Raw genomic sequence first — 12,773 nt, 5'->3', positions numbered from 1 at the left:
CAAAAGTAAGTTCCTATTTGTTGTATAGATAGAGCAACTTTTAATATATTAATTTTTATTAGGAATAAGTTTTGTTTTCTTGCATATTTACCTATCTTTAAAACATAATTGTTAAATCTGCCTCGTTGACTTTAATATTGCACACAATAAATGATTATACATCAGTTATACTTTTAAGTTTATACTACCTAAGAGACGGTGAATGTAAATAGAAATACAAGATATATTTCAGTTAGTCATACAATAATAGAGTCTAGAAAACCTAGTACAAAGTTCGCCTGGTGGAAGATTTCTGACTTTGAGTCTTTTAGTACTTTTGGTGATGACACACAAATGCAAAGTTCAGCTTATACCTCGCGTACTGTATAATACATAACTCTGACCATCTAAGATTTTAAACTTTCGCGTTCCATTTCAATTAAAATAGTAACTGACCATCTAACTTTGAAGAGTGTCTAAACAACATGCTGTAGAGCGATAAAGTATTAAAAACCCTAAGCATTATGTACCTACGAGTATGTCCTTATTTTCTATGCTCTCTCATCACACCGCTACGTTAGTACGTTATTGTGCTGTTATTACCAAACTGCCAAATCGCTTGTGTAGGCATTTCAGTATTCCACGATACCGGGGAACTTCCGGGATCATATTAAACTAGTTTGGAGTTGAGCTCCAGTCATGTTAAGGCGCTTAGCGCGAAAGTGCTGCCACCACGTTCCATTGTTATGCCGTTAATATTACAACGGTGGAGGCAAAAATCTGCAGCCACCAGATGTCGCTACCTTGGCCCGGACTATGTTTTTAGTCGGAACGGGTCAGGAGGCAAAAGTCATAAAAAATATAGCTTAGTTTTCCGAGAACAAGGATATTTCAAGTGTCAAGTCACATCGAAAAGCTCCTAAAGAGATTATCATAATTTGCATTTAATACTGTTTTTGGAAGCTTGTGATAGTTTTCTCTATATTTTATAGTTTCAACTAGCGGCCCGCCACGGCTTCGCACGGTTGCAATGGGATATCCCGGCTTTTCTCTTCTATAATATGCATGTTTTATACCTATAGACCTTCCTCTTGAGTCACTCTATCTATAAAAAAAAATCCGTTGCGTAGTTCTAAAGATAGGGACAGACAGCGGAAAGCGACTTTGTTTTATACTATGTAGTGATAGTGAAGACTGCACCTAAGACGTATCTACATAGATATAAATTATAGAGTGCAACGAATATAATACGAATAACGATGTAAACAGAAACGGATGGTGTGACTCAGTAGTGTGAAGAAGTAAGTATGTAATATTTGCTAAGTAGACCCAATTACAGCACACAAATTATCACATCCACATCTTACTAACAGACTGTTGGTTGAGTGAGATACAAAAGGCTCAATTGCTCAAGGCACATTATTGAGCCTTTACTGGCAGTTCGTCTGTCCTGTTTGTTATGAATTGTAAGATTAAAGATTGTAAAAAGATTCTGTCGTTTAAGTCACAGCTTTTTAATACTAATAGAAGCTTTTATGTACCAAGAGAGAGACAGCTTTTAAGTACCTATCTAAGCATCAAAAGAAGCAACAGGTCACTTGACACAGCCAAAATAAAATGCTAAAAAATAAAAAAACTACTTGAATGTTTAAAAATTATAACAAATCTGTTATACTTAATACCTACGAGTATTAACAGAAACGAGCTAACTCTATTTCTGTGCTCTGTATCGTTATCTGTCTTTTGTTTTATGCAAATACAAGACGAGATGCGCCGACGCATAGTTCACGGCGTCATCCGTCATTTACCTCCACGTCCCCTAATTTTTCAATTAGGAAAACATACTAAAACACAAACGAATACTAAAAATCAACAAGAAAAGTCATTAAGTACCCTTATTAGCAACGAGCTAACTGTATCTCTATGCTTTGTATTGTATCTTTAACACAACCGTGTATTGTTTTATGTAAATATAAGACAAGATGCGCCAGCGCATATAGTTCACGTGTCATGCGTCATTTATCTCTTGACCGCGGTCCGCGGCGGACGCAGGTTATCAAAAATGAAGTCTGTGTTGTTTTGCTTCGTTATCTGTGCGTTCGTGACCAAGATCTGTGGAAATAACTGGACGCCATTCCGATCTGTGCTTTATTCGGAGCTGATAGAATGTGAGTTGTTTAGTTTGTTTGGAACCGTAATAAACTTGTTTATATTTAGGTAGTTAAAGCAAAGTTGCACCATCTTACTTTAATTTTAACAGACGTCAAAAATCTGTCAAATTCCATACAGCACCGGTTATTGTTATAGTTACTGTTAAAGTAAGTTGGTGCAACTCAGCCTGATAGATTTATGTCAAAACTTCCTCATAATACGTTTTGATTATTTGAATTTATTTGCGATAGGTATAATAAAAAGGTGGGATTTTTTAATCTAAGATTACATGGTAAATAATGACAATGTGTGGAGTAAAATCTTATTATAAAAGTTTGTTTTCCTAACCACCAAATAACACAGTGATATTTTAAAGATAACCTTGTGTTGATAAAAACTGCATTAATGTTGATAAATGTGCCTTACGCAGTTTATTTATGAGATCTGAAATTAGTTAAACATTGGGTTAATTTCCAGTAGTTTTTATACTTAATTTTCAAACTTAGGGTAGGGTTATAAGTTTGAATTGATTCAGCAATGTTTTGGATTTTCACGTATTGCCAAACTAAAAACAATCTGTTTCAATATTCTTGCCTTTGAAGTAAACAAACAATTTAGTACCTAACTAAAGCATAAAGAAGTCGATATTTAATCTTCTTATTACAACTACCTATTATGTTTGTTTGTCAAGTTCGTCAATTCTGTTTATGGTCATAATAATATCTATGTATGTACTTGTGTAGATGAGTCACAGGTACTTTACCTTTACTAGTTGAACCTTGTGGTTGGTTCGTTCAATGTCAAGGTAATCTTGTAGTATCACGAGAGATGTGGTCATGATGCCAACCTTAAGTTTAAATGCGCAGTTAAAACAATGGGCAATAACTTCGAAAATGTGTTTACCTAAGTTTCTTGAAGTAGGAATGAAATTAAAGGTCAATTTCAAATTATTAACATAAGGCTCTAAAATCTATGCATTATGTGCCATGTACTTATGCATTAAAAAAACAAGTAATTATTGTGTTATCAAGTGTGTCCTCTATGGCACTTATACATGAACGGTATGAATGCTTAGTTAAGTCCCATATTTGATGGAACATACTAAACCTTTGTGTTTAAAATAATAAAGGCGATCTTAAGATGTTCGCGTTATTTATGGCTACAAAAAAGTTTATTTTAAACTTGACCTCAGATGTAAACGGAACCTCAGAAAGTTCGTTAACCCGCAAGAGTCGGAGTTGATGTTATACCATCGAGTTATTAAAATAACTCTACATTCTGTCTTGTGTAATTGATCTTAATTTTCTTGACTGCCCAGTGGCATGGTGGATCGGTAAATTCTATCAGGGCAATGAGTCTCAGGTTCGATTTCCGATCAGGGCAATTTAGAATACGGTCTTTGGGTCGTGTCTAGCTGTGACGTGATTGGAGGCAGCTATAAAGCTAAAAATGTCTGGTACCTGGTACCGTTATACAAGGATGTTACCACTTACCTAGAGACCGTGACATTTAGTTACTGTCTAACTCTGACTCATGTTTACTTTTATATTTAAATTAGTCTTCTAAGCTGCAATTTTGCTTAAGATTAACATGCCATTAAACTATTTAAAATATCATCCTATCAATTGCCATTTGCCAACCACCAGTATTTTTATTTTATTTTAGTGTGATAGAAAACTCTCTTACATTCCAGGTGATCACGACAAGACGAAAAACCGTGACGTCAGCGAAGTGCTGGTCTACTTCTACGACTTCCAGAACAACTTCAACATCACCTACCCAATAGCGATTGCAGCCGACAGCATCACCGCTGCCTACAATCTGGACACCACCAGGCGGCTCATATTCTTCGTGCCCGGCTACAAGACCCACATCCAGAAGAACAACCCTGAACTCATCAGGCAGACCTTCAAAGACGTCCCGAATATATACCTGATGATCGTTGACCATTCGTTGTACACATCGGAAAAAGGCGGAAGGGTGGAAAGCTATGCACGGTCAGTGTCATACGTCTACTACATAGGAAGAGCAATAGGGAAGTTCTTAGCTCGTCTCCACGAGAAAGGATACCCTTCGAAGAACATTCATTGCGTGGGACATAGCTTAGGTGCTCAGATGCTTGGGCACGCTGGCGTCACATACTTCAATCAGACCGCAGAGAAGGTATGGAGGATAACTGGTCTAGACCCCGCTGGTCCTTGCTTCTCGAATGCTCTCATCGATGAGCAGATCAGGTCCGGAGTAGCGGATTACGTGGAGGTATACCATTGCAATCAAGGCGGCTTGGGGACGACAGCAGTGCTGGCTGACACGGATTTCTTCTTCAACAGAAAGGGGAAGACCCAACCGCATTGCAATGGCGGGTTCCTCCCTGGTTACGGGGAGTATGACTCTGCGAAGTGCAGCCACAAGGCCTGTGTAAGGTACTGGACGATCAGCGTGGCCCACCCAGGGTGGTACTTGGCCTGGGCATGTGACTCGTATGATGACTTTAAGGAGGGCAAGTGTGCTATCAACGAGGTGACATTAGCAGGGTACTGGAATCCAGGGAATGCGACTGGCGTGTTCTATGTCTCGACCGAGACTTATGGAATTGTGTGATATTATAATTTAGTGTTAGTAAATTCTAAGCTATTTGAAGAGCGTACTAAATTGATAATCAGTACCTCTAGTAGGAAAAACTTTCGAGTTCGTTTCGTCGCGTATTCAAAGTGTCATCGAAAAATTTTGTATGAAAAATTAAACAGCGCCCCCTATATTATAGCCGCCCTAGGGGGCGCTGTTTAATTTTTCATACAAAATTTTTCGCTCTTTGGCATTTATTTACAAGCTAAAATTACATCATTAAGTCGCATTACTCAAAATTCATGTTAAAATAATATTTATTTTGCATTTATTATTAAGGCCTAGATTGACAGTCAAAACCAGTACCTCTAGTACGAAAAACTTTCGAGTTCGTTTCGTTGCGTATTCAAAGTGTCATCGAAAAATTTTGTATGAAAAATTAAACAGCGCCCCCTATATTATAGCCGCCCTAGGGGGCGCTGTTTAATTTTTCATACAAAATTTTTCGCTCTTTGGCATTTATTTACAAGCTAAAATTACATCATTAAGTCGCATTACTCAAAATTCATGTTAAAATAATATTTATTTTGCATTTATTATTAAGGCCTAGATTGACAGTCAAAACCAGTACCTCTAGTACGAAAAACTTTCGAGTTCGTTTCGTTGCGTATTCAAAGTGTCATCGAAAAATTTTGTATGAAAAATTAAACAGCGCCCCCTATATTATAGCCGCCCTAGGGGGCGCTGTTTAATTTTTCATACAAAATTTTTCGATGACACTTTGAATACGCAACGAAACGAACTCGAAAGTTTTTCGTACTAGAGGTACTGGTTTTGACTGTCAATCTAGGCCTTAATAATAAATGCAAAATAAATATTATTTTAACATGAATTTTGAGTAATGCGACTTAATGATGTAATTTTAGCTTGTAAATAAATGCCAAAGAATGAAAAAAAACGGACTTTTCATTGACATAGAAACCAAAGACTGCCATTATCTAGAAATGTTACATGTTTTTATTAAAAATTCAAATAGCAAATATATTTTCGAAAGTCCTTCATTTCCAGGGAGAATAATAACGAAAAATCTTGAGTACCTTAAATAAAAATGGCTTGACTCTTATATAAGTCGCAGCGCTCCCTCGGGACCTCTCTTTATGCATCACCATAAAGACATCGGGATATGAACGAATGGCGCACATAACTCAGCGCTGACGAAATTCATGGTGTGACAGTGATATACCATCGGACTGGGATGTGTATTTCATCTTAATATTGCTGGGTACACACAAAAGTGTGAGTTTGTACTATTGACAGCATATCAGACTATTCATTTGTTTAGCACCTAACACTAAAATAATGCCTATTACCTGTAGGTAATAGGCATTATTTTAGTAACCTAGAATAATAGGTGTGTATGTTCTTATAAACGAGGAATCAATGTAGAAAAGTCCTACCTAGTGCATTCCAAGACTTCATAAAGAAACTACGTGCCTGATTTAGAGTCTCTATACCCAGCGCTTTAGACTCTGCGTTGATATATCAGTCAGTCAGTAAGTCTGTTTTCCTTTTTAACCGACTTAAAAAAAAAGAAGGTTCTCAATTCGAGTGTATCAGAAAAATAAAAATTATACATTGACAGGGCTAATAAATATTTCATAGAACGCCATGTGTTACGTGGTGAGTACAGACAGATATTATATGTATAGCGAAGAGAGCATGGAGTCAGCCACTAGCTAGTACATATTCACACACGATATCCTCGGGGTGAGTGTCGCGATCACTCTCTCCTGAAATATGTTGTTCGCACGCGGTACTTTTTGTTATTACGAGATTTTTATATTGTCATCCAGCGCTCTGCGGGATTGTTTATTGTTTGAGTATATTAAGCTGATGTTTTAGTACACTAGCATAGTGCTTACTTTATGGTTTTAAATTTATTAAAAGTATGTCCTTTGGTATTAGCAGGGCACTAATGTTGTGAAACTTCTAAGGTCTTATTAAACAACTAGCGGACGCCCGCGACTTCGTACGCGTGGATCCCGTTTTACCCCCTTAGGGGTGGTGTTTTGTAAAATCCTTTCTTAGCGGATGCCTACGTCATAACATCTACATGCATGCCAGCCCGATCCGTCCAATGGTTTGGGCTGTGCGTAGATAGATCACTATGTCAGTCAGTCAGTCAGCCTATATTTAGATAAAATAGAGCTTTAACAGTGTTTACTTATTTTCGCGTAGGTCTTGGCTTATACAGGAAATAATAAACGAATGTGCAGCGTATAAATATAATTAAGAATGAAATATTTTGAATCAGTTTATTTTAATTATAACGTTTTCAAAAAGTTGTTTATTTGAATAAAATAATAGATTAATTGAACACAGACAAGCGATGTAGAAAATAATGATTATTGGCGGTTAGCAAAATTGGTTATAGGTATTAAACCACAGAGCTCATTTAATTGGACATCGTGTTAAAATTAAACTCAACAAATATTGAACTAATATTGTAAATATAAATAAATCGGCAATAAAATAGTGGTTAACCGCAGTTCGCTTCTAAATAAACCAAAGTTAATAACGAGGGGCTTATTGGTGTTGATTCCTATTTCCTATCCAATGCTTTCCAAATATTCTACTGAACTAACTAGGTATCCTTGACTTTCCCAAATGAATCTCTGTACAATAATTACAGTAGTAACTCTAGGTAGAGGAGCTCATTTAGCTGCTCCATATCTCAATCTGTCCAGCACCAAACATGGCCGCTCTGAGCAAGTTATCTCCTAGAAAATTAGACAATCTAGATCTGGATAGAAAAGCAAGTAAAGGTTTTGTTTTGGCTATAACCAAAATAATCTTGATAAATAGCGGCCCGCCCCGGCTATCCATCCGGGTAGATATTATAGGTATTTTAAAAAACGTACCTATATTTAACTGAAAAAAAATTCTAAAAAAGATTCTAATGGTTAAAAATATTTTCAACGGCTAAGGCCCGGTTTTTTGATTCGTAGTTAAAATAACCAATGGTCAAATTTGACAGATGTCAAATGACAAGTGGTTAAATATCAGAAAATAATGTTTTTCGAACAATGGTTAGCTTGACTTTTAGTACATTTTTTAACTATTAGTTAACATTTTGTTAATATTTAACCATTAGTAGCAAAATTTAACAATTTGTTATTTTAACTATGAATCAAAAAACTGGGCCTAAGTCACACAACATTAACTATAATAATAAAGAAATCGCAGTAAGGAACCATAGACTTGGCACGACTTTGTTTAGATTTCATTACTTTTTAGAGATAAACAAGCAGCTCCATCGAGACTTGGCTAGTTTTTTACAGAATGTTTTTGGTGGGTACAAATCTTTTCTCTTTATAAGGCCAGATTTCACCAAAGCGGAATGGAGAAATATTCTGATAACCAATAGGATTTTATTCAGATTGAATGAAATTGACAGAATGAAATCTGATTGGTTATACAAAACATTTCAAATTCAAATTATTTATTGCATGTCACATGGGTAACATTTCACGCCTCCGCTCCACCTTGATGGAAACCTGGCCTAATTACTAATAGTATAACGCCCGTATTCATTAACATTACTATGAGGTCTCACAGTGCGCATGGACGCACATAGTGCTCTGCGATTAGTTCGTGTGTCAACGAACTAATCGCAGAGCACTATTCAACGCTGCGCGTTCGATTTGCTGCTTAACTTAAGCAAGTATCGTTTGTGAATACGGGCGTAAGAAGATTCACCAAACTTTTTATATGGCGTTGATTTACAAAACTATGCATAATCAAGTTTCAGTAACATTAATTCAGTTGCTGTTAACTAGCTGTTTTAAACCAAGAAATGTATTCTCCAAGCATTAATCTTCCAACACGGCTGCAGTCTCATTACCGGCCCTATCATTACAGGCTAGCAAATGTTTCATCGCTGTCACAGGAGAACTAGAGAAGCCAGTCCATTCAAATTTATATAAATTCAGCGACTAGGCTTTAGAATAAGGCTTTATTAAGCAAAATACAGTTTCATTGTTATTACAAGACATAAGGGATGAGCCAACCTTTTAATACATATAATAAGTGATAAGATAACCGTTGCTAATTGCTTATAAGATAGGCCCCCTAAATTGATATTTCNAGCGGCGATTACAATAGATCGATAACGGTCGCAGTGATACTAGGACTTTATTGAACTAGAATAGCCGCTCAACACAAATAAAAAAAAAAAAATGATATTTATTTTCAGTGGTGCATAATCTTTTCTGAAAGGTTTTAAACCTTTGTTTGTCACGCTTTCGCTTTGCAATGGAGGGAAGTCGAACCTTAATTTCGAACTCCTCCTATGTTCTTCTGATTAATTTCGTCGCGAGTCCAATGACAGTTTAATACTTCATTGGTTGGGTTTCTATGGCGGTCAAGCTGTAGATCCTGGCTACACAGGAGTTGCAGTAGTGGGAACGAGAGGTGGGAATAGACCCGTAACGGTAACTTTAACGATAACCGGTGTTTTTTGTACGGACTTTGACAGATTTTTGACATTTGTTGAAGTAAAAGTAAGATGGTGCACCCCAGCCTTAGTCTTAACAAGTTTTAAAGCCTGGTCCGTGAGCACGTAGAATTTTGTCCAATGACCCCAAGCTACCCATCCTTATCGCTCGCGCGTAATTATATTGCTGTCGCGACTGTACGAGGCTTTAGTATTTTTACATATCATGTGTTGCCCGTTCTATTCACACTACTTCAGCCATTACGATTGCGAGCCATTTGCTTCGCTTGCTGCATAGGTATACAAATTACCGTTTTCGTATTGCGCCCAAATAAATACCAGTTTCAAACGAATATTAACCAAAATTCACTATTTGTGTAGTTGCTTTAAGACTAATTGATAATACCTAGAATCTGCCAGGCAGAGGCGGGCTTATATAAAGGATAATCTTATCCAACACTGTTTACAGTCATAGAAGCTACTTCAAGAGCGAAGACGTGGCAAAGACCCACCACCGATTATAGTATAGGACGATGCAAATATTGGAGACATCGTCCAGCGGAGCATCTAGTGTCCATCGCACACTGTTTTGCCGCATCTGCTCATCCACTCCAGTCACAGTTATCTGGCCTCCAACAGAGTTCTGCACATTTTTCTAGTTTTTGAGCCGGATAATTGTCTTGCACATTTTTCTGGTCCTTCGAGGCGGATTGGTTGAATAGTTCTGCATACTAAACGTCACTTTAAAATACTGGAAACTGGTATCAGGGACATGTAAAAGAGTCTTTAGTTATGGTAATGTCGTAAAAGTGACAAATTATAGCCCTAAAAATGTGAAATTTAACTTTTATCATTAAACTTTGTAATTTAGAGGCACTTGCCGCATTTTGATGACGACAGGTGGGAATTAGTTTTAAGGGAATTTAGCTATAATAGGTCCGATTTATTTTGAACCTGGCAGAAGTTCTAATAGGAACTGATCTACCTAAATCATCATCATCATCATCTCCGCCACAGGACGTCCACTGCTAAACATCTTCCTCAATGATGATTTAATTTAATTTATCATGCTGTGTATACTAATTTTGGCTTACGGTCCAGTATGTAATTAACACTTTTTATTTACGATGAAGCCCAGACTGTAAACTGTTTGTATACCTTTTACAAATAAATAAATAAATATATAAATAAATGACTTCCAGATTGACCGGTTGGTAGCGTGCTGCATCCAGCGCTTTCCTACCTTTATGCACGCTTTATGAGGTCGTCTGTCCACCTTGTGGGTGGTAAAATTTATTTATATTTGATAAAATACTACATACAGCTCTTTAACGACCAATCTAGACCCATGAAATTGGATACAGTAATGATAGCGCTGTTGAAATTATTATGAAGGAATTTCCGAACCATATTTTATGTCAGCACTAAATTATTTTCGCGGTCATTAGCTAAGTGCACGTGTGTAGAACGGACGTTTAATTTAGCAAAATGCAGCGATTGCTTTTCTATTCATATTTCGAATGTTTTGAAATTAATATTACAAATGCGAATACTCGTATATGGTTCTCTTTCAAGCTTAAATTGTGCTAAAAGTTGATCTGATTAATTTTAATAAAAGTAAAGGTAACTTGGACTCATAAAAAGTTACTAGAAGAAAAAAACTATTTGAAATTTAAAACCAGCGACTTGGCCCGTGGACCAAGTTAAAAGTGGGCCATGTCACTGGAAGACTCAGTCAAACTAAGATAAGAATATTCAACCTTCGGCCTGATCGTCACTTACCATCAGGTGAGATACAGACCAAGAGCTTCCTCGTTGTGGATAAAAAAAAAAAACTAATATGTCATAGCATAGGATTTTTCATTACTATCTCATTTGAAATGGACAGAATACGACGTACACTACCTAATGTAGGCCTAAGAGGCGCGCCGCGATAAGCGGTTATCACGCCATTTTATCGATTTTGCTCATACATTTTGACGTCGATAAAAGTTATCGCGGCGCGCATCCTAGGCCTACAGCTCATTACTGATTCGACTTTATCGTAAGCATAGTGTAAAAAAACAGATCCAACAAAATAAAATGAAACAGATGACAGTCGCGTTCGCGACGCCCCATTTACTTTTAAAACTGAAATCCCTTCCTTTCTTAACAAAAGGAAAGGGGATACCGAGACAATAGTGAATCGGGGCTCCAGTCACGTACCGTATACGGTTTCATTACCGGTGTAACGAACCGGAATCCTAGAACAAACTGCAATTGATTTTACAGTTCTGTTTCGCATACGGACACGGAATTAATTTTGAACCTTTGTTTTGTTTAGTTAACCCTCTGTTGGGCAAGTAAAACATTATTTTTGACCTAAACTGACAAGGGAACCAGTGTAATTAAACCGTATAATGGAATCTCGGAAATCACTTTTAGTTTAAGTTAGATCTGTTCTTGTGTGCAAAGATCACAAATCTTGTTATACTGAGAATTTATGTGGTATCTCAACAAAAATACAAATGGTAATTTATTTTTTCTTAGTAAATTAAACTGTGAGACAAGAATCTTACTTAAAAAGACAACATTTTTATAGGTATGATTGATTTAACAATAATTTTGAACTTCTTCCGTATCAACTTACTTATGAGGTTAACATTTATTATTGAACTTTTTTATCTAGAGAAATTGTAAATTGGACGCATACCTACTTAATCTGTTTTGTTTAGTAAGGTGTACGTGGGTTTGGTACCCCTTCTGGCCGTCACTTGCATCTGAAATGTCATATCCAATTCCAAATTATACCGACTAACTACAGGAACAGGAGCGCTCCAGAGCTGTTTGCTTTACCTGTGAGATCGTCTGAGATCGTCTGAGATCCTGCGAGCGATCCGATTTCTCGAAGCAAATGTTTATCATTTGCGCTGGCTCGCTTTGGCTCGGCGAGGAACGCATGAGTGCTCTTTAGTTTTGGAACAACGGGACGTAATTTCTGTATATACGGGTATTTGTCACTGTCGTTCTGTATAAGATCTCGGAATGTGTGAGAGGGATAGATCGATCTGAAAATACGACCACAGTGACATTTGAATAGTCTCTTAATATTTAAATAAATACTCTTGTTAGTCAGTGCTATGCCCAGGCCTTTTCACGTACCTTCTCATACAAATGTTGTACACGTCACTATACAGGGTGACAGGGTTACTCAACCTCTTCCTTAAGCCAAAAATTATGTCCAATGAAAATCTTGAAAAAATAAGAAAAAGCTTACAGAAAATGAAAAATATTATTACATAAAACCTTTTATTTCTGAGATTATGTAAGTTTTGGCCAAGCGCTTTTTTCAAAATGATCACTGTTTTCAGCTTTCAGAAAAATATCAATTCAATGTTTAGGTTGGATCACAATTAAATTTTCTAAATAACCGAAGAACCGAACACTTGATAACCATCCACTTTCGACCCGTGGTTCACTCAACATAATTTGTTACTAATGACCTCTAGTATAACCCCTTTCAAAGAATAAGTCGAGTATCACCTTGTATACGAATAATGTAGGAACCTTCATGTTACAAAAATAGTGCACATCAAAATCCATG

The 12,773-nt window shown here is 36.7% G+C and overlaps 1 protein-coding gene across 1 annotated transcript; it reads left to right on the top strand.

Moving 5' to 3' along the window:
• Positions 1-1,983: 1,983 nt before the first annotated feature.
• Positions 1,984-5,653, top strand: LOC114358603 (phospholipase A1 VesT1.02). Its single transcript, XM_028312624.1, has 3 exons — positions 1,984-2,147; positions 3,824-4,791; positions 5,525-5,653. The coding sequence occupies exons 1-2, from the start codon at positions 2,042-2,044 to the stop codon at positions 4,729-4,731; spliced, it is 1,014 nt and encodes a 337-aa protein (XP_028168425.1). The 5' UTR covers positions 1,984-2,041; the 3' UTR covers positions 4,732-4,791; positions 5,525-5,653.
• Positions 5,654-12,773: the final 7,120 nt, after the last annotated feature.

The sequence above is a fragment of the Ostrinia furnacalis genome, unplaced genomic scaffold (genome assembly GCF_004193835.3).
Source record: "Ostrinia furnacalis isolate ACB-3 unplaced genomic scaffold, ASM419383v2 OfSCF4045, whole genome shotgun sequence".
NCBI classification, from domain to species: Eukaryota; Metazoa; Arthropoda; class Insecta; order Lepidoptera; family Crambidae; genus Ostrinia; species Ostrinia furnacalis.
Note: the sequence above shows the minus strand (reverse complement) of the source record. Positions and strands in the feature narration are given on the sequence as shown.